At 35.4% G+C, this 23,648-nt stretch overlaps 1 protein-coding gene across 1 annotated transcript in view; it reads left to right on the top strand.

The window, feature by feature from the left end:
* The window catches only part of Abcb7 (ATP binding cassette subfamily B member 7), a 167,416-nt gene that overhangs the window by 70,595 nt on the left and 73,173 nt on the right, over positions 1-23,648 (top strand). The window contains exons 2-3 of the mRNA XM_050127331.1: positions 11,062-11,139; positions 13,106-13,192. Of these exons, the coding sequence (XP_049983288.1) occupies positions 11,062-11,139; positions 13,106-13,192 (165 nt within the window). The remainder of the gene's footprint in view (positions 1-11,061; positions 11,140-13,105; positions 13,193-23,648) is intronic.

Raw genomic sequence — 23,648 nt, 5'->3', positions numbered from 1 at the left:
CTTCTTTAGGATTTGCTGGTGTGGGGCTATCTACTACCAGTGCTTTTGTGGGTGCAGCTAACTTTCTTGTGTCCGAGTTTTCCTTTTAGTGCTTTCTATAGGACTGGGTTTGTTGACTGGTATTGTTTAAATTTGTTTTTTTTTTTCATGAAATATCTTGTTTTCTTCATTTATTTCATTGAAAGTTTTTCTGGGTATAGTAGTGTAGGCTGGCACCCTTGGTCTCTTAGTGTCTGTGTAACATCTGTCTAGGACTTTACGGCTTTCAGCGTCACCCTTGAGAAGTCAGGTATAATTCTGATAGGTCTGACTTTGTATGTTACTTGGCCTTTTTCCTTTGCAGCTCTTAATATTCTTTCTTTATTCTGTATATTTAGATGTCTAGTTTTTTGATTATTATGTGGTGAGGGAACTTGTTTTTGGTCTAGTCTATTTCTTGTACTGTAACCTTCTTGTATCTTCATAGGCATTTCCTTTTTTAAGATAGGAAAGTTTTCTTCTATGATTTTTTTGTTGAATATATTTTCTTGCCTTTGAGCTGGAGTTCTTTTCCTTCTACCCCTATTATTCTTAGATTTGGTCTTTTCATGGTGTCCCAGATTTCCTGGATGTTTTGTGTTAAGACTTTATTGGATTTAACATTTTCTTTGACCAATGAATCTATTTCCTCTATTGTATCTTCAATGCCTGAGATTCTTTTTTCCATCTCTTATATTCTATTGTTTATACCTGCATCTGTAGTTCCTGTTCGTTTACCAGATTTTCCCTTTCCAGAATTCCCTCAGTTTTTGAAGAAGGATGCTTAAAAGAAACCCCCACACTAGCTCAGAATTGAATATAATTGAGGGTTATTTATTTAGGGGTAGACTCACGGATCGCAATGCTCTGCTCGAACAGGGAACAGCAACCAAATACTGAATCTGGAAAAGAGAGACCAGATGCACACTTTATGTCAGCATATATAGTATAAAAGGCCATGCCCAAGTGGGTGGGTAACTTAAAGGCTACCGGTGGTAAAAATTCCTACAGCACCTCCCCCTTTTAAGTAAGAGAGTTCTAAGCCCAATACAAAATTATATACAATAAGAACAAATATATCAAGCAAGAAACGTGATAAATGTTTCAATCCTATCCTAATGAGTTTAAATCTTGTATCATAGATAAGTTGGCCAAGTCATGAGAGGAAAGTAACTACAACTATCAAGTCTTCAACTCCATCGAAGATCCGAGAAGGGAAATAATATTACTTGAGTAAGCAGGATGTGTAATGTGCAACAAATGACAGAAATAACTGGCTACCTGGGCAATCACCCAAAGTCTGATTTTCAATGTTGGAGCAACCAACTTTTGCTAAGGCCTAGAATAACTGACAGGCCATTTTCAGAGACAAGAAAAATTTCAAAACCGTCTTACCCTTTGTGGGCAAGGTTTGACAGTCTTTTTTCTTGTGTCGTGCTTATCCTGTCTAGACATCATGCATTTTGTCAGTGGTCGATGCCTGGGCAGTTCCTTGCCCCAAGTCCAGTTTTGCCAAGAAGAAAACAAGCTCCAAGTAGAGTGTCTTTGTTGCTCAATGTTCTCTCAGGAATAGTTTGGTGCTACTAGAACAACCGTGTCTCACTTCAACAGAACCTAAGTTATTTAAATGTCATATTCTACAGCTCTTTGAAGTGGTTGAAGATTACCTATCTAAGCAGAATACAATCTCTATGTATCTAAAGAACCTGATTAGTCTAACGTTGACAAACATAGATTACTATTGATCCATAATTCTTAATACCTATATAACTTAAAGACTAAGACTTCATATTAGAATATTATACAATAAACAACTGTGTAACAATGAGGACAATGACCTCAAAATGTAAGCAGTGGATAAGTATGTTGATCAGAGGTAGAAATATACATTGCAATGTGATAAATATATCTTAAAATCGTATCAATATACAAAAATGTTTTAAGCAGAGGTAGAAGCATACAAACATACAATATGACAAAATAACTTTGTTTAGATATACAAATATTGTATACAAAAATAGGAATATATTCAGTATAATTTAAGTTTGTACCAATATACAAGAATCTATACCAATGTAAATTGCCTATAAATAATAGCTCACAATTATTCACTCTATTACTATTATTATTATTAGTGTGAGTAAGCCACACTAATTTATTATCCCATCTAATTCCCCCACCCTTTTTTTCACAAAGAGATCCCTGAGTTTACGTAATTTCTCCCCCAACCCTCAAACCTATGCCAATTATAATCAACTCCTAAATGATGTCCCTAACCCTGAGGACAAACTTTGTTGGGAGAGGGGATGTAGTCTTCTAGAATTACTTCGAGCTTTCATGGGGGCGATGTTCTTTCTATGGGATCCTGTGAAAGTAAAATGCTGGTTAAGTTCCAAGATTCCTTTCTGGTATAATTGCAAATAGTCTCTGAGTATTTGGTAGGGTTTTTCTGAGGATCCTATTTGGAGTTCTGGCCAGATCGTTGTAAAAATGTGCACCATTTCAGCTAACCAAGTTGAAACCATCTTGAGCAGCTGATACCCCAAACAGGTCTTATAGTAGTGCTATCAGCATCAGGATGTCATATCAACCAGACAGAGTTATTGTAGTGGGGCCCCGTCTTCTTCCTGGAAAATTCAAAGATTACTTCAGGAAAATTTATTGTTAATTGTGGAAAACTTAGACATTATTTATGTAGACATATAAACTCAATTAAAGGCATGTTGAAGACAAAAATAGGTATGAAAAAAGTAATATTTTCTTCTAAATTCTTTTTTCTTTCTGTCCCATGTCATGGTTCCTGATATGAGACAGAAACTCTGAACTTTTATTTTAACAACATACTTGGATTTAGAGAAGGACATTGTCGAACTCCAAAGCCAGCTTTGATTTTTAAGTGAATCATGATATTATTTTAGTTTATGTTTTGAGATTCTTACCCTCAGATGGCATGTCGTCGTAAGTCATAATTCTCTTTGCTTGATGATCCTACCTGGATAATTACCTTTTCCTCCTTAGGCATCTAGATGTCCAGGGTCTCTTGACTTTTTGAAGATGTGTATTTTCCTAAAAAGACAAGAACAGAACCCTTCCCCAACCCTATATGCTTTCCTTACCACCTGTATGGTTGTCACTGTTGTGGATGAGCTGTCATTTCTCTTTCTCAGGAGATTTCTCTTTTTCAAAGTGAATCTTTATTAATTTTGATGCTATCCATAGTTTTATTTTCTCCTGTGGAAACAAGAGCAAAACCCCTTCCCCAACATAGCACATCTCCTGGTTTCCATTGTGAGGTCAACACGTCCTTGAAATACACAGGCTGATTTAATTCAGAAGACTTTACTATTATCCACTGTCTCTCTGCTGCTATTGTCCCTTTCTCATTAGCGTTAAGAAAATTCAAGGTTAATAAAGCATTATGTGATCTATTACTGGGATATTTTCTATTCCTTTCTATTTGTTTAACATATCCTTTATAGTTTGATTTGATCTTTATATAACTGCCTCTCCTGTAGGATTATTTGGTGTACCTGTAATATGCTTAATATATTAACAAGCAAAAAACTGTTTCATTTTCTTATACACATATGCTGGACCATTATCTGTCTTTATTTGTGCAGGTATACCCATGATGGCCATAACTTCTAATAAATGTGTGATTACTGAATCAGCCTTTTCTGAGCTTAATAAGTTGCCCTTTGAAATACATGTTTATGGTGTGGTGTACATATTTTAATTTACCAAATTCCATAAAGTGGAACACATTCAACTGCCAGGTATAATTCCTTTGCGTACCCTTTGGGTTACTCCCTGCAGGCAATGGTGTTTGGTTATAAAAAGAGCAAGTTGGATATCTCTTTATAATCTCCTTAGCTTGTTGCCATGTAATGGGAAACTCTTTCTTTACACCTTTGCTACTGACATGATGTTTTTAAATGAAATTCTGAGACCTACAAAATGCTTCCAATCAATAATTGACCAATTTCTGCATTACCTTGTGCAAGAGGACCTGGCAGACCCATATGGGACCAGATGTGTGTTATGTACATAGGACAAAGCCTATTCCTGATTTTGGCTTGCACCTGGGTAAATAATGAAGTCAATTCTGTATCATCTAGTATAAATTTAGTGGTTTCAATATGCAAAACAACTCTTTCTGCATATTGTGAATTCGTAACTGTATTAAGAGGTTCTTTAAAATCCCATAGCACCATGAGAGTAGCATATAATTCTGCCTTTTGAACAGAATTATAAGGGCTTTGTTCCACCTTAGCTAATTCTTCTGATTTGTAACCTGCCTTCCCTGATTTACTTGCATCAGTATAAAATGTATGGGTTCCATTTATTGGAGTATCACGTACAATTGGGGGAAGAATCCAAGAAGTTCTCTTTATAAGGTTAATTCTATCTCTTTTGGGATAATTGCTATTAATTCCTCCCAAAAAATTAGCACAAGCTCTTAGCCATGGTTCATTGTCTTCCCATAACTTTTTTTTTATTTCTTCAGTAGTAAAAGACACTATAATCTCTGCTGGGTGTATACCTGCTAATTGACAAAAATCTCAATTTACCTTTTATAATTAATTCAGATTCTTTTTCCATATAGGTTTTTAATTTTTACTTGGTTTATGTGGTAAGGAAAATCCATTCTAAGATAATATCATCCCTGTGCATTAAAATTCCTGTAGGAGAAATTCTAGAAGACAATATGGCTAGAATACAACTAAGATTTGGATTCACCCTATCCACATGTGCCCCTGTAATTTTTCCTCAACAATTGTCAATTCCTTATCTGCTTCACCTGTTAATTTTCTGGGACTATTCAAGTCTTTATCACCATCTCAGGTTTTGTTTAAATGAATTATTAGACCATGTGTTATCCCAAAAGCCAGTCGTAGACTGAAAATGTTTCCTAACAATCTTTGAAAGTCATTAAGAGTCTGCAACTGGTCTCTCCTAATTTGTGCCTTTTGTGTTCTAATTTTCTGTAAACCTATTATATAACCTAGGTAATTAACAGAATCTCCTCTCTGTATTTTTTTCAGTGGCAATTTATAATCCCCATTTTGGCAAAACTTTCTTTACTTCTTTAAACATTCTTTCTAAAGTATCTGTGTTTGAATCAGATAGCAAAATATGATCCATGCAGTGGTAAATTATAGATTTAGGAATTTTTTTATGTATTATATCCAATGGCAAACTTACAAAGTATTGGCATTGGGTGAGGCTATTGAACATTCCCTGTGGAAGACAGTCTACTGGTATCTCCTAGTAGGTTGTGAATTACTATAAGTAGGCACTGTGAAGGCAAATTTTTCTCTGTCCTTTTCTTATAAAGGTATAGTGAAGAAACTGTCTTTTAAATCAATAACTATAAGGGTAATAACTCTATTACCCTTATGGTAATAGAGAAGGCAGAGGAATTCCAGATTGTAGAGGTCCCATAGGTTGAATTACCTTGTTGACAGCTCTTAGATCTGTCACCATTCTCTATTTACCAGATTTCTTTTTAACAACAAATACAGGAGAATTCCAAGGGCTGGTTGATTCTTCAATAAGGCGAGCATCTAGTTGCTCTTGTACCAGCTGTTCGAAAGCCTGCAGCTTTTCTTCATATGGTTTTTTTCAGTTACGCCTTTTAAATATAGGGCTCTTAGTACCTCTGAAGGCTTGTTAGTTGCTTTCTGTTCTTGTACAGCCTAAATGGCTGGTGACCTTTGTGTATAGTTCCTTATAATATCCTTCCCAGAATTATGAGTTCCTGGAACTGCAGGAATGTTAATCTGGGTATTCCATTGCTGCAGAAGGTCACAACCCCATAAATTCACTGCAATATTAGCACATATGGCCTCTGCTTCCCTCTATGGACTTCTGTTGCTAAGCAGTCAACCCATCCTGTGTTTTGTTTAACTTGAGATTTAGTTCCAATTCCTAGTAATTGAATATGTGCCTCTTGAAGAGGCTAATTTGGATGCCAAGATTCTGGAGTAATGATACTCACGTCTGCACCTATGTCTATCTAACCAACAATTACAATACAAGCACTATTAGCCTTGGTCCTTGATCATTTATAGAGGTTTGCCAGAATATACATTTCCCATTCCCTATCAGAACTTTTGATTTATTCTCCATGTTTTTTCCATCATCTATAATACTATGGTCTTTTACAGAAGGCTCTGGAGTTTTTAATTTTCCTGGTGAGACATGTCCACAGTGACTGGGAATGATTGGACCACTTTTTGCTTGGGGATCTGCAAGAGGCCCCTCAAGGAGTTTCCAATGGTATCAGGTTGCCTTGTCTGTCTTTTGTTGATCTGCATTCATTGGTTCAATGTCAGCCTTTACCATACCTTCTACATATACCTGAAGGCTGAGTCCTCCTATTGCCTGAAGGCTGAGTCCTCCTATTCTTGCCATTCCCAGAGGAGATATTATTCCTAGGAATTCCTTGTCTACAATCCCTTCTCAGCTGTCCTATTATACCACAATTAAAACATTTGGCATTTTGATGTCTCCTCATTCCTTTGGAAATTGCTTCTCCTACCCAGGATTCAGTATTATAATCAAATGTCTCAATGTTCACTGTATGCAGGTTCCATTCATCCATAGGTGCTGATCTAACCTTTAAAGGCCCAAGTATCTTTTGCATTCTATGTTGGCATTTTCAAAAGCCAGAGATTCAATAAGTACTCTTCTAGCATCTGGGTTTGTTATTCCTATTTGTACAGCCTTAGTTAATCTTTGTAAAAAGTCACTAAAGGGTTCACTCTGGCCTGTTTAACCCTGGTATATGATTCAATTTGTTCTTTTGGTTCTTGAATCCTGTCCCAGCATTTAAGGCTGCTTTGTGGCATAGAGACAAGATTTGTTCATCGTATAGAGCTTGAACCTGTGGGGTCAGTATAAGTACCATCACCAAGAATTTGATCTTTTTGATTTTCCCTGTTTAAAAATTTTAGCCTCTTTACTGAAATAACATTTAAACATCACTTGGGGCCCATTATCCAGGACTGCTGAAACCAACTGAAGCCAGTCATGTGGTGTCACCTTAATGCTAGAAGCCCATGTCTTTATCATCTCCCTAACAAATGCGGAATGCAAGCAATACGTTACAACAGCTTAATTTCTTTTAGATCATTCATTCCTATAGTATCCATCTACCTTCTTTGGATCTTTTTTGGACTTTAGAACTTGATGCTTCATCAGAGTAAATTACAGGGTAGGAAGCTAAAACTCTGGGTCAGTCATCTCTGACAGCTATTGGCGATGTTGAATCCTGTCCTTGTGCCTTGTTTTCCTGTTCATCAGCTCCAATAATTTCTTTCATCATTTCAAATCTTTTTGCTATTGTCTTTTGTAAAGCCTGAATCTTCTAGCCTGTATATATTTCTAGTGATTTCATTGAGGCACCTAGCCTCTGGTCCTCTTTCTGCACATGTGATTCCAAGGTCTGAAGTTTCTCTTTTAGAGATAACATCTCATCCATAGACATCATTTGGGTAGCATACAGCTTGCCATCATGGAGAGATACTCTATCTGCTAACCTATCATAACTTTTTAACAAGTTTTGATTTTCAAATTCAACAGTATGAATTCTTTCAGAATTTTCAGTACCTTTTGACATGGATTCAATTTTGTCTTTCAAATTAATGTTATTCTTTTTAATATTAATTTTTTTCAGGTAACTTTTGATTTTAGATGGTATTAATCCTGTCAACTAGCTGTTCATTATTAGTCTGTAAAGACTGTATTGTTCCTAAAAGTGCCATATTCTTCCTTAATGATAGAATTAGCAGGCTGCTAGGGGTAAGATGGGAGAGGGAAATGCAGGGAATGTGCTCTTGGGCTTAGGGCCTAGGGATTGGGGCAGTTTAGTTGTGAGATCAATTACTCACCTCTTCTGATTGGTTAAGGTGGTGTTTGTATCTCTAGTAACTGCTGATCTTGTGGGGGGTGTTTGGCCAGATGGAGGGTGATGGGTTCAGTGGGTTTGGGCAGCAGAGTGGGTTTTGTAGGTTACAGTGTCCAGTGCATGTTAATAGAAGTGGAACATCCTGCCAACAGGACTCTTCCTTGCTAGCTGGCTGCTGGGAATAAGATGGGAGGGAGATGGGTAAGGAAATTTTTTTTTTTTTTCTGAGACAAGATTTCTCTGTGTATCCCTGGCTGTTCTAGAACTCACTCTGTAGTTCAGACTGGCTTTGAAATAAGAGATCTACCTGCCTCTACCTACTGAGTGCTAGGATTAAAGATGTACCCAGATTTCTTTTTGGATTCTTATTTGCTTAGTAGGTTAATTTCTATCCTTTGACTGTTAGTTTGTGGATGTTCTTATGAGTGTTGTGGAGAGACCAGATAATTGTATCTTATTTTTAGTTTAATCTAGCCACCTAGACTACATCTTTTAAATGATGGGTTATGGTCATATGTCTTTAATACTGTTATCAAGAGGGATTTGATAGTTCCTATGGATTTGCTGGTCATTGTTCCACTTAGTCAGATTATAAGTAGTGTTTTCTTATCTTATTAGTATTGGGTGTTTGGTAGTTTGTTGAACACAATGTGTTTCTTTCTTGCTATCCTTTGTTCATTTATTTTCCCCACAAAATTAGTTTTTCCCATATTGTCATGGATGAGATTGTCTGTCTTCTTTCTCTATGTATCATATTCCTATTAAGTACTGATTTTAGTAATGCTGGCTTGTTTGGTGTGAATTGTCTTCGTGTTTGATTTGAAATAATTTAACATTTCTATCTATTTTAAAAATAACTTTTTAGTTATTTACATTCAGGTCTTGGAATATCTCATGTCATACCTTTGTGTTTTAAGGTTGATAATGAGGTTTGATGTTGTTCTGTTGCTTGTCTTAAGTGAGTTACCATTTCCCATTTATTGCTTTTCATATTGATTCTTTGATTTCCATTTTAGATATTTTGACTATGATATGTTTTAGAGAGGTCATATCTATTCATGTCTATTTGAGTTTCTAAATGCCTTTTGTGTTTAGATGTCCATTTCTTTTCCTAGTTTTAGGAAAATTTCTGCCATCATTTCACTGAATAAATTGCATATGCCCTTAGTCTTTATTTCAGCTTCTTCTTCCACATGGTAAATTCTTAGATTTGTTCTCTTGAACTTATCCTAGAGTTCTTGGAAATTTTGGTCATGCTAATTAAAATGCACGTCTGAATATATTATTGTTTTGATCTTCTTCTCCATCGCTGAAGTTTGTTCTAGATGACCAAATTTATTGCTGATAGGCTCTGCGGTTTTTTTATTTGATTGATGGATTGATCTTTATTTCCAACACTTTTTAGTGTTTCTTTTCCAGAGTTTCAGTTTTCCTTGCTCCATGCTTTAATATTACCCTTTAAATTACTGAGCACTTTCATCAACTTTCTCATCTGGGTCTTGAGTAGATTTCTACATTTTGTTTATTTGTTTGAGTACTGTGTTGCTTTTGAATATATGACTGAAATCTCTTCTGATGTTTGCTTTCTGGTACTAAGGAGTTGGGAACTTCGGTCAGTGGCACAAGAAAGTGCAACAAAGAAACATACACAGAGGTGGGGAGGGACAGTCCTAAGAGCCTGTTTCAGGCATGATACAAGCTAGAACAAAACAATTATCATAGTATAAAAATCTAGAGTAAAAAGATAAAAATAAGGATAAATAGAAGATGTTATAACCTTAGTCATTATCCTTCCTAGTCTATATGATGTGGCTTCTCTCTCCTGGATTGTCTTCTGTACCAATATCTCCAGGTGGGGGAGGTGGGGAAGGTTACTAATCTCAGTAATTCAAACAAGTTAGATTTTTATGTCTATATTAGGATTTTCCACAATTCCCCGGATTGAGAATTATCATCCACTAGTTACAATTTTGTTTCTGAAGATTTATAGATTGTTTTTTTCTACTTATTGAACTTTCTGTGCCTAAGGCTTTGAGGAAATGTGGAAGGCCCACTTACTTGTTACAGGATTGCTTCTTTTGGCAGCATCCATTGGCTGTTCCATGCTCAGCACTTCACTTTTCCCATTCCCCGTGTACCTTGACCAGGCAATAGGAGGGGTAGTGACTTCTCAAACTATTAACTCAGGGTATGTGGAGAAACATATCTCAGCTTCAAACTCCTGTGTCTCACTTCTACATCTGTCTCTGCAATCTATGTTCCAAGAGCCATATTTCTGGTTGTTTTATAGTATATCCAAACCTTGGTTGTGTCATTTTAGCCAAGTTCCTCTCTCTGTAACTGTTTCTTCTTATGGAATTCATAACCAGGAGGAGAAAATAACTACCTGGCAGGTCACTCTAACTCTGGTGTGGCAGTATGATGTAGTTGGGCACTGGTTGGTGTATAAAAGCAATTTAAAAGAGAAGTGATGTTGAAGACATTGGGGTGTTATAAAAACAAAGGTTTGAAAAAGAAGAACAAATAAAAACAAAGACAACTAGAGGTGAATCATGATTAATAAAAACTCAGAGACAGAAATTGGGGTTCAAATTGAATATCTGAAAAGCAAAGCAGCCAGCCACTGGCTCTTACCTCGACCTCAGTCAGAAATGGCGATCCTGCCTCCAGGAATCTCAGAATGAGACTGAGACAGTTTTATATTTCTCTCTAGCGCTAGGATTAAAGGCATGCACCACTGGAATTAAAGGCATGCTCCACCCAGTTTCTACGTCAAACTAGTGTGGCTACTGGGTTTAAAGGTGTGTGTTATCACTGTCTGGTATGTAAGGCTAACCAGTTAGGCTGTTTTACTCTCTGATCTTCAGGCAAGCTTTATTTATTAAAAAACAAAATGAAATGCCACTACATAGAAGAGATAGGATATGTAAAGAAAAGCCACTTGGATGTTTTAATGAGTAACATAATTTTTTACCTTTTCCACACTTTTTTGTCTTTTCAGGCATATATTAACCATCTTTCTAACATTGACAATGGCTTTAATTTCATGTGTGCTTTTGAACAAAAGAATAATCTTAGAATTTTAAATATCTACTCTGAAAGTCTATCCTCACTTTTATTCTCTTCAATAGAATACAGAACCATTAAGAAATGCTACATGGCAGAGATGGGGAAAAGACAATTCAAGACAGTTATTAGATGCTTCAAAGGTAAGATTTAGCCAACATTTCTACATCTAGTAGGAAAAGTGTGCAAGCCCATGGAACATTTCCCAATTTATGCTGCATATTTACTACTTAGTTTACATTTCTCAAATACTTTCCCTTTTCATGATTTTCATAAATACTGGCAGGAAGGTATGTTTCTACTAGGAATGCAGAAAGAAATCTTGGTATTTTTCTACCACTGCAGAAATCTGTCTGAGTCCCTTGAGATCAGTGCCAACTAGAGCAACATTTTCAGAAAACTTTTATAAATGTAATGGCAGCTTCTTGACACTCAAATTTATCCTAATTTATATCTGATACGTGGAATGTTGCCATTTTTTACGAGTGTAAAGTTCCTTTACCTTAGAAGATTTTCAGATAGCAGAATGTCAAGGGATTTTAAGCTTGTTAGAGCCCCTGGGATTAGTGATGCTGAGTTTAAATTTTGATGAGGGTTATTTTTCATTGTTAATTTACATGAAAGATATCTTTCATAATTTTCACTGCTTCAAAATAAAATGTGTAAAGTTTCATGGTAGAAAAAGAACAAAAAGTTAGGAGACGATCTGCATCCTAAGAACTTTATTTTCCCCTGTTTAACAGTTATTTACAATTTAGGCATAAAGCTTTGTTCTAATTTGTGCAGAGACTGTATAAAGAAATTTATTTTCCACTATTAAATTGAATTTTAATGTAGAAAATATGTTCACCCATTGTCCCGGATGCCACTAGATTTTTTTATATTTCAGTCTTCTGTTTTGTTGAAGACCTCATTATCTTGTGTGATATTTGCTAGAACCTTTGCTAAAACTTGTTGCTTAGCCTTTTAGAGGAAAAATGTCAGAAAAAGATGCTGCCAGAATAAAAATCACATTTTGATGTTTTCTTCTTACAAAATGCTATTGAGAGTGTTGATCTAAAAATCGATAACACATTTTTGACTATTACTTTTTGTGTCTCACTGGTAAGAATAAGAAGGCACTTTTGCTTTTTATGATTCTATTTTCATATTTGTGTTTGTAAAGAACTATGCTTTTGTTCATTAATTATTGATTGTTATGAATACTGCAAAACCATCATTAAATCTATTTACTTGATTTGGTATTTTTAATCATGAAGACTTTCAGTATTAAAAAATCTAAATGTAAAGCCTAATTGTCATTATCATGTTAACTTTTACATTTTTCTAAATGACTTTAATCTTGTTAACTGTTACATTTTTCCAAATGATTTTACTTTATGTAATCTCTGACTTTAGCAATGACATTAAAGCCTTTGAAAAATTTTTAGTAGGTAAGATATTATGTAAGGCTACATGGGAGAGTGTATGTAGCTTTTATTTTGTAAATGAACCTAGAAAACACTGAAGCCTACCTTACCTTTATATAAGATACCATGGTATGTAGCATAAGAGGTAAAAAAAAATCAAAAAAATATTGTTCTTGATCTTAAGAAATTTTCTGTGCAGTAGAGCAAACAAAAACATGTATGCAAAATATTAGAGCATAAGGTAGACTGACTATTAAGTTTTTAAAATACTTTATTTCTAAATATGTATGTAAGGGACAATAATAAGATTAAGGACCAGTTGTATAAAGTTAATTTTATTAATTATAAAAATGTATATAAGGAAAGCAGGTGAGATATAAATCTTTATAATAGCTTTGCTTGCTTGCTTGCTTATAGCATAATGAGTGACAGTAAGGAAGTCAGAATGAAGTAAAACTGTAATATTAGGTAAGTCACTAAAAGTAATTTTAAAAGCTATTTAGAAAAAGTAAGTGAATATTTGTTATATTTAAATATTCCTTGTATAAACTTAGCTATATGTTAATTCTGGAAATGTTTTGCTTTACTATGCCAGAGTTGACATAATGCCTTTGAATTTATTTTAGTGATAGATTAGATTAAGACATCTGAAATTCCATAATAGCTAATAACTAGACTGCTTGGTATTATTTTTACCTAGGCTCTTCAGGCATGGCCACTGATAGAAAAGAGAACATGTTGGCATGGGCACGCAGGAGGAGGACTACACACAGACCCAAAAGAAGGGGTAAGAGTGAATACCAAACATTTCTATATCAACTTTAAAAATTAATTTTAAAAGGAGTGAATGACAAGTACCTGGAAATTCTTAGTGATTATTGTACTTGAGTAGAAAATGTGTCCATAAGATTATCATATTCTAATACTTTTTGATTGGTTCATCTAATGATACTTTCTAATACAAAAAACCCTATATAAATTGGTGAATATTATATAGATGAGATTTTCTATGACTCATAGCAAAAATTCATGGTTGACTGAATTAAAAATTTTTTTCATTAACTTAACTGTTCTATTGTGGTTGTTTTTACTGTTGCTTTGGCTTGTTGAGACAGAGCCTTGCTATGTATTTCATTCTGGCTTCAAACACAGGATCTTCCTGTTTCAATCTTTGAAGCACTGGTTTATAGACATATGCTACCATGCTGTTTTAAATGTTTTAGTTCTCTAAAGTAGCATTAACTGACTTTGTTATATACCATAGCCTTATAAATATAGGTAAATTTTGTTTAGCAATTATAATTTGTGTGTGCAGGTCATTGTTTTGCCTGTATATACTTAGATCTTAGAATGTCAGTTCATGGTAAATCTATCCACATGATCCGATTCAGCTATTCTTGATATCCTTTGACATTATCATTGTTATTATCCTATAGACATGTTAATCAGTAGAGCCACTGAAATAAATAGACTTATTTGGACTATACTTGCACTATGTGAGTGAAAATGTCGCCAGAGTACTGTTACATATTTCTCCATCTGTTCCTTTTCTTGGGGCTTGCCTCAACCTAATCTCTCTCCCTCTTTTTTCTCCCCCCCGCCTCTCTCTTCCTCTTTGTCTCTCCTTCCCCTTCCCCCCCTCATTTTTTTTCATATAGACATATTATATCTCTAAGTAGCAATGAGTTAAGGAAAGAAAACTTTATGCAAAGAGCTCTGTAAATTATGGGTGCTTCGTAAATAGGAATTATTTTACTGATAGTGAATAATTGGTAAGAAAACTTTGTTTTCTTGATGTCTAGTGTTGCTCTGTACTTTCAAGTAACTCAAAGCACATTGTATTCATATTTCCATTTCTGTATATATCACTAGCCCTTATGACTGTCTTTAGAATTAACACAGTATAATATGATAGAATTTTTAAAAATTCAGCCAAGTAGTGATATTTGTATATCCATGTGTTACTCTTTGGCATGAGTTTTCCAGTTTTCAGGATCATCTGTCACTAAGGACTCTTAAGGATAGTTGCTAATAATGCTCTATGATTGAAAATATGTTGACTAATAAAGGAGAAGTCAGCCACTTCTCTTAAGCTCCAACTAAACAAGTATTTTATATATGTTGTATTATTGAAATGTGGAAAATTTTTCTCATCTAATGATAAAATTTTGATATTGGTGCATTTAAAAATGATGCAGGATAAATTTTAAGTATTTTTTTTAGATAAAATAGAACAAAGCAATCATAATCATAATTTTTGTTTTGGTCTTCAGCTTTTTTCTTTTGTTATGTTTGTATAACTTGAATTTTGTTGGCTAAATGGAATCATAAAATAATAGGTTTTAGTGGTCAAATGGAAAAGAAAAAGAGACATAGCATATAATTATTGTTGAGAGCCTCAGTTCTAGAACCACATAGGATTTGAATCTGGGCTCCATCACTTCCTAATGGAATGACCTTAAACAATTTTCTGAAACTCTGGATGCTTCAGGTTCTTCAGTAAAATTGAGTTAAAAAACATACTAGAAGGAATTTAAATGAGTTAATTCTACTCACCATGTTAAAGTTACTAAATAGTGATCAGTATATAGGAGGTGCTCAGTAAATATTAGGTATTGTTACAGTGTGAAATTGTAAGACCTTCCTCAACCACAGTGCATTCATTTATAAAGTATATGTCTGGGCCGATAGAATGACTCAGCATGTAAAGTTGCCTGCTGTTGAGCCTGACATCCCCTGTGTTATTCTTTGGCTCTTGTGCATATCGTTTGCACACGTGCACAAATACACATGCAGTAATAAACTTAATTTTAAAAGTTTATGTTATGTACTTGCTAAGTACCAAACTTTATGCTACATGTGGGAGATATAGTACTTAACAAGACAAAGTCCTTGGTATCTAAAATTTAACTGTTGAGATGACAGAATATATAAACCACTAGATAGAATATTTACTAATAGACTATTTACTAGCATAACAAATGATAGATTTTGCAGTGAAACTAGCTGAAACATATACAGCTTGATTTTTTCAAATTTATTTCCACTTGTATATTCTTTGCAAATACTGCTGTTAACAATTGCCATCTCAGAATATATTTAAATGATCTATTTATCTCATGTGGCTGTCATAAAGGGTTTGTGAAAAAGGAATGTTAGTTTCAGTGCTTGAAAATTTTGCTTTTAAAAATAGACGAATTGTTCATTTTATAATAAAATATTGAGATTTTTAAAGATTCAAGATTTTTTTAAAATGATTTGTTATTTCTATATGAATGTGTGAATGCATACAGGCATGCATATGCCATGGTACACATGTGGAAGTCAGAAGATAACCTCATGGAGTGTGTTCTTTTCATTTTTATTTGGTGTAGGGGATTTATCACAGATTGCCAGGACTGTGTGGCAAGCACATTTACACACTAAACCCTCTTGACAGCCAGGATTGGAATCTTTACTCCTACATTTAAATGTTTAGTTAGGCCTTTCTAAAGGAGAATCTATTTGTTCTGTATGGTCTGGAGAATGATGGGTGAGTTCATTAAGTTTATAACAAGCCACAACAAAAGACTAGATGGCAGTTCGAGAAATGGCTCAGTGATTAAGAGCACTGACTACTCTTCCAGAGGACCCAGGTTCAATTTCCAGCACCCACAGGGCAGCTCACAACTGACTGTAATGCTAGTTCTAGGGGACATGATATCCATGGCAAACACCATAATGCACATAAAATAAAAATAAATAGGACATCAAAAAATAAATGACAAGAAGGAAATAGGTAGGTATATAGGTTCATAGATGATCAATAAACATTTATATGCACATACATAAATAGCAAAATACTGTCAGATCATGTTCATAACATTTAGCAAAAATCAACAGGGAGAGCCTGTTAAGACAGGCAGCTGGAGTTCCCAATAGAGAACATTGTGGATAGAACAGAGTGCCCACTCAGGTGAGGCTATAGAGTAAATGAACAGATAGTAATAGATAGAGATATGGCATCAAATCAAACACGGTAGCCAACAAAAACCAGTTAAGGAAGTTGAGGCAGTCAGCCAGAATCCTGATTGAGCTTTCTTTCTGTGACTGAGCTTCCCATGGCTGAGCTTCTGGTATCTCTTTCCCACTGCAGGCATTTTTATATCATGGGATAAACAATAGTAACCTCTGTTGAAAATAGCTTACCTTCTAGATGTTTTCAAGGGCACAGTGTTTTTTTTTAATTTTTTTTTCTTGGGCTGTTTTACTGTTTTCTTCCCTCTACATCACAGAGTTAGCAGGGTCATTCCCCTTGGATGCCTTGGAGGACACTTGACACAAATAAGTTTGGGTCTGAAGTGTGTATGTGACTCTTTTTCTAGAGACGACTTCTCAGTGAGATAAATTAGCCTGTGACAATTTAGCGGTATAATGTTCACCACACGGTTAGTGGACTTAGTTTGGCTTGTTCACTTAATAAGGACAAAATGCAAGCCTCGATAAAATGACTACTTATTTTTTACTAAATGCTATACCTCATAGTCTGTTATATTAGAAATACTTCCACATTGCTTGGATATAGTCTGAAGCCTGTGATAATAAGAGGGAGATGAATGCTTTCTAGAGCAATAGGAGAGCATTGGCCTTAAATCTTGATATAACCAGAAGATATGAAAAGGCAACCCGGAGTAATGAAAAGTGGAAGATTGGAAAAATACTATCTAAGCTTGTTAAACTTAGTGTAACAACAAACAGTGGGAAAGAATATCCGGACAATACGGGGAGTGCATTTTCTGGCTTTGATTTCAGAAATAATCAGGCAGCCTAAGGATCACTTTATCAACTTGACTTACTTTTGGGATAAAAACTAACTAACTGGTGTTGCATGAGGAGGAGCCTGCTTGTTTTTCCCAGCCACCCAGCTAGCTTACACCTGAAATAACCACACAGAAACTGTATTAATTAAATTACTGCTTGGCCCATTATCTCTAGCCTTTTATTGGCTAACTCTCACATCTTGATTTAACCTATTTCTATTAATCTGTATATCACCACAATGTCGTGTCTTACCCGGAAATATTCAGCATGTCTGACCTGGCGGCTCCATGGCAGCTCTCTCCTGACTCTGCTTTCTTCCTCCCAGAATTCAGTTCTGTCTTCTCTGCCTACCTAAGTTCTGCTCTATCAGGCCAAAGCAGTTTCTTTATTCATTACCCAGTGAAAGTAACACATAAACAGAAGTAACTCCTACACCAGACTGGCCAATGTGAACATCAATCTGCTTGTTAGTTACTTTTTATATAAGTTACTAAATAGACTATCAAGTACACCATCTCATGTGCAGGATAATCTGTTTCCTCAGGTCCTAATCACCACTGCATAAGCTCTTTATTGAGAATTCAGACTAACAGACCTTAGCAAATAAACCCCAAGGTAAAGAGAAAATAACAATAATTACAAAGCCTTTTCTGACAGTTTATATTTTTCTCTCCTATTCCAAACTCATTACAGTTATAATAATGTAGGGGGACTTCTCTGCTTGCTCTCTGGAGCTTTCTGTTAGACATCTACTGAACTTGCTTGTCTTTGACCTAGCTTTTATCAAGTTGCTGTTATCTCTAACAGTACTGAAGTATCTGTTTTAATTATTCCTTTAATTGAAGTTGCCTTTTGCTTGCGTTGAGAAGACAGTTTTCTTCCCTGAATGGTTTGACTGTCCCTGAAGTAGTCCTAAATTAGTTCTTTAGGGAGATGACATTCAGCCTATATGCTAGATTTTACAGAGCAGATACTAATCCAAGTTTTTTGAAGGATGGGGGTGGGGTGAGAATTTCTTTCCTCACTAAAAGCTTTATCTGTTGGTAGTTTATTTTCATTCAGTTTGATTCTGTAAGTTAGTACATTTCTTGCTTTTAAAATTTAGGGATATTTGGGGCTGGAGATATGGTTCAGCAGTTAAGAGCACTGGGTGCCTTCCAGAGAACCTGTGTTTGATTCCCAGCATCCAAATGTGACATCTTATAACTGTCTGTAACTCCAATTTCAGGGTACCCAACACCTTCACACAGACATATGCAAGCAAAACACCAATGCATATTAAATAAAAAGAAAAATTTAGGGGTATCTGCAAAACCAGAATTCTTAAATTCTTCATCATCAAAGGAAAGGACAATTCTGCTACCTTTGTCCAAATACTATTTTCTTATTTCTTATTCTCATTTTGTCAGAACTCAGTGGGCTGCATTCTCTTGAAATGAATGAACTCCTGGTGGAAGCATTTGCTATTTGTGCTTGACAACTTCTTTTTGCAACCAATACAAAGCTGCCTGAAAAGCAAAATACATATAGAATTTATTAATATCATTATACTTAATATCTGAACATTTTCCTACATGAATTAGTTTAGATGTTTTGATTCTTAAATTCTTGTGCCCTTTCCATAGTTATTAATTATAGGTCTTCTTTTATAGTACATTTTATCTTAAGATTTCTCTCCTGCTGGTCACACTGTTACATTGAATACTATTCTATCTATGAAGTATCATTTGTGGCTTTACAGTTCTTTCTTAACTCATACACTTCCACATTTACTTATGCATAATCCCATGTCCCATAATGAAGTTTTGGTCAGCAAGGTACAGTGATGGTCTCTTAAGATATAATGAAACTAAAAAATTCCTACTTCTTAGTAAGCACATGTCTGAAGAGGAGAAAAGAGAAAAGAAAAACAGGAGGAAAAGGGGAAAATGTTCCTTCACTGGGATTTCATAATTAAGGGAGAAGAGGTCATGGATTTAAGAGGGAAAGGGGCACAGAAGAAGTTGGAGGGGAAATGAGGATGTTGTAAATACACTACTTGTGTATGAATTTCTAAAATCTATAAAATACATAAAAAATGGAAAACCTTAGGGATATGAATATGGCTCACTGGGTAAAGTATTTGATGCTCAAGCACGAGGACATGAGTATAGATTCCTTGCACCCATATTTTAGAAAAGCTTGTGTACCTATTACCCCAGTGCCATTGAGTGGAGACAGGAAGATCTTGACTCACTGACTAGCCATTGTAGCCAACTAGCAAATCGCAGGTTCAGTAGGAGAGATGACTCAGAGATTAAGAGCATTGTCTGCTCTTCCAAAGGTCCTGAGTTCAATTCCCAGCAACCACATGGCGGCTTACAACCATCTGTAATGGGGTCTGGTGCCCTCTTCTGGCCTTCAGGCATACATACAGACAGAATATTGTATACATGATAAGTGAAAAAAGAGGCACCATCTCAAAAAAGAAGGTGAAAAAACAATTAAAAAACTAGAGATAACTGGACATCAACCTCTGGCTTTCCCATGTGCTTACACACACCACATACACCACACACACACACACACACACACACACATACTGAAAAACATGCACTGTAATGTCACTATTAGAGATAAATATTATGGTATATTATCTCATCAGAAGGAAGTTTGTGATAGAAGAAGAACTAAACCAAACTACTGTGAGCACACTTCTGAAAACAGTAACACTCTCCCAAGAAGAACCATAAGAAAGTCCTTTTGGAGATATTCCCAAGGCAAAATTGTCATTGTGGGAGATGACAGCTCCATTTGTCTGAAGATATTTCACTGAGAGGAGATAAAGAAAGTGGAGGACAGTGATATTGATGATCCTTACCATATGTAGGCTTGGATCAATGTATATCGTTGTGTATTATTTGTATATTTAAAAGCTTAAAGTTAAAGTATAGTAAAAGGCTTACAAAAATGGTGTAATATCATTTGTACAGTTATTAAATGTGTTAAACTTGGCAGAAGAACACAATGGAGGAAAAACTGCTTACCTGATGACAGCTAAAAAGCTAAGAAATAAAGAAAGGGAGACTGGGAACTAGATATCCCCTCTAAAGTCATGCCTACAGACACCTAGGGCCCTTAGGCCTTGCCTCGTAATAGCTCTTTAATCTTTGAACTTATCAATAGATTATTCCATCGATGCAGTTAGTGTCATTATATTCTAGTAATCTCAGTAGTACCACTAACTGAGGACAAAACTTCCAATACCAGAAATCCATTACCTCATTTTGAGTTATTGACCATTGGGGTGCAATATACCCCTCCAAACATTATAGGGTATTGCTGGTGATTGCCCCCCTAGAACTTGATATTAAGATCCTGTTGCTGAAGGAACCATATACATATATCATAATAAAACATGGAAAAATCTGCTCTGTTGGAAGCCTCATTCTTACTGACTAGTGTTGGCAGGTAGGTACTATGAATTCTACCAGAGGAGACAAGTAATTATTATGCTTGCCTAGCTGTGAACTCTCTGAGGTACAATAATCACTTGCCTGGCAAGATGTACTCACTAGTGCAATTTGGTATAGATGTTATGGAAGTAACCAAATACTTTTTAAAAGAGAGCTTTGACGTCCCTTTGAAACCCATACTTGGCAATATCAGTAAGGCCAAGAAACTGATTAGATAGGTTTTGGGACTTCGGAGAAATTATTCTAAAAAAAAATGAACACATTGATGTTGTCATAAGTCACTGCATTGCTTAACACCCATCAGAGAAGCTTCTTTTTGCAGCAGATGACAGTTAAAACAGAAACCTACAATTAGTAAGTGTGCAGAAAGATTAAGAGACATCGGAAGGATTAGCTCTAATGGGATGTCTATATCACACCTCTTCTCTCAAGGTTCAGTAATCTATGCAGAAAGTGGGGCAGAAAGAGTATAACAGCCAGGAGTGTTAGCTGACTTCAAAGAAATTGTTTTTCAGACATGGCAAGGCAATTTGCACATATAAACTCACAGAGATTTTGACCTACATAAACTCAAGGCATACCAAGTCCCACTGTGGAGGACCCTCCACATGAAGTCCCATCCTTAGCTGAGAGGGAAAGTTAGTTTTCTTCAGTATAATGTTACCTGATATATCAGCCACACCCCAGGGCAGGCCCCATACCCAGGAATAGTCAGCTAAAACATTTAGACAGGGCCAGTTTCTTTCTTTCTTTCTTTCTTTCTTTCTTTCTTTCTTTCTTTCTTTCTTTCTTTCTTTCTTTCTTTCTTTTTTTTTTAAAAAAAGAGCAAGAGAGAGACACACACACACACACAAAATATGAGCTTGAATAGATATAGGGAAGTGTGGGGAATATTGGTGAGGAGTTGGGGAAGGAGAAGAATATAATCAAAATACATTGTATCAAATTCCCAAAGAATAAATCAAAGCTTTTTAAAGGCACAAAGCTTTTTAAAGAAATCTCATTTTCTTCTAAGTGGGGGCTTAGGGCACATTCCCAGGTCCAACAATCTCAGTTATCTAGCTGTGGCTACATATCCTAATGAGCTGTGAAAAGAGAGTAGTAATGGGGAAAAGTAGTGAAAGGAGGTTTAATGAATACTTTGGGAGCAGAAGCAGTATATTCAGGATACCGACAGAAGCTTTAGGTTTGACTAGAGGAAGAATTGCAATGAAAAGCAAGAAGTATGCATAATAAGTTGTTTGAGTTTGATTTGGTTGATCATTGTCTCAGTTTTGGATCTACAAGATTGTCTGAAGAAGTTGTTACTAGTATCATTACTTAAAGTGATTCATCTGGTTCTCCTTAAATGATTGTTTTATTTCAGGGTACAGCCTCACCTTTATGGACAATTACCCTCATATGAGGCTGTGGAATGGTCTGTTTCAAGCATTATTCTTTCTTAATCCAAGGTTACTATAGGTTTAGGACGATGAATCTAATGTCTGTGTCTTCAACTTTGAAGGAGGATGAGCTGACAAAGTCTTAGGAATCAGAGACAAAGTGCAGGAGACATAAAATGATTTTAGGATTACCCAACTTTCATCCTGTTTTCAGTTATCCTATGGGCCCACATGAAGATTCAACACTTTTTTTTTTTTTTGCTTTTTTCCTTTTTTAAAGTAAAAGCAGCTTCTAAGTGCCTGTTAAGACTCAGCACTAGTTTTGCAATGTAATGAGGCTTAAGAATCATTTCCATGTTTTAAATTTGAGGCTATCTAGCTACAGGAAGAAGGCCACATTGGATGCAGTCTCTTAGTGGTGGAGGAAAGCAGATGCACTCCTACTTTCATAACCTTTTAAAATACATTTCTATAACACTCAAGCTATTGCTCTCATGTTAGGGTCATCAGTACTTTTTGTTTTGATTTTTTATATTTTAGATGGAGTCTTGCTAGGATACCTAGGCTAGTCTACAACTCCTGATTCTCCTGCTTCTACGTCAAATATTGTTTTAAAATACTGCTTCTAAATTCCATTGTGAACATTATTTTAGAAAATGAATTTTATCGTTCTTGCTTATATGTATAAGGAATTCTAAAAGAAAAACTGTTAGAATAGCATCAGTTACTTCAGCAACATCTACCCTTTCATTTCCTTTAACTTTTACTTGATTTCTTTTTCATATTCTCCCATCCAAGTACTAACCAGGCCCAACTCTGCTTACCTTCTGAGATCAGGCAAGTTTGGGTACATTCAGGGTGATATGGCCATAGATGCTTTTCCATATTCTATTACACAGTTACTCCTTGGGGTGGGAGGAGAAGGAGGGAGAACTGGGATTGGTATGTAAAAAAATGAATGAATAAATATTTTTTCATCTTTTAAAAAAATCCCTTTGTTAGTGTGTGTATGTGTGTCTGTCTGTATGTATGTGTGTCTGTATGTATGTATGTGTGTCTGTGTCCCACGGGATATGTGAAAGTCAAAGGGCCACTTGTGGCGTCATTTCTCTCCTTTCACCATATAGGTTCCTGGGATTGAACTCAGGTGTCAGACTTAGTGGCAAGCACCATCTCACATTTTTTCAAAGACCAATTTATCATCATCATCATCATCTTAATAATTACATTTCCAAACATTTCTTTAAGAATGTGATGTTAAAAGGGTATGCATGCTATTGGCATTATCCACTTATACTCAGCTGAGTTGGGGTGACAATGCATAGTTGATATGAAGGTGATAAATTAGTCTCAAGTTACTGATCTTTTTTCTTGCTGTAGATAAAGCCCATTTATTTTTCAGGATTACTACTGGTTGTCTAATATGAAATAATGGGTGCCTTTGGAACGTGGTATATTATCTTTTATGATCTATATGAAGATCCCGAAATTTATTTTCTGTGGTGCAGCAGGAATATGTTGTTTTACATTTTTTTTTAAACTGTTTCTCAGGCTCTAAAATGCTTTTTTTTGATTTGGTCTCTACTTTTTTAAAAAAAGACATTTT

Source organism: Alexandromys fortis, unplaced genomic scaffold (genome assembly GCF_014885135.2).
Source record: "Alexandromys fortis isolate MF-2015 unplaced genomic scaffold, M_Fortis_MF-2015_v1.1 scaffold_266, whole genome shotgun sequence".
In the NCBI taxonomy this organism is placed as follows: domain Eukaryota; kingdom Metazoa; phylum Chordata; class Mammalia; order Rodentia; family Cricetidae; genus Alexandromys; species Alexandromys fortis.
The sequence above is the reverse complement of the archived record's forward strand: the minus strand, read 5'-3'. Positions and strand labels throughout refer to the sequence as shown.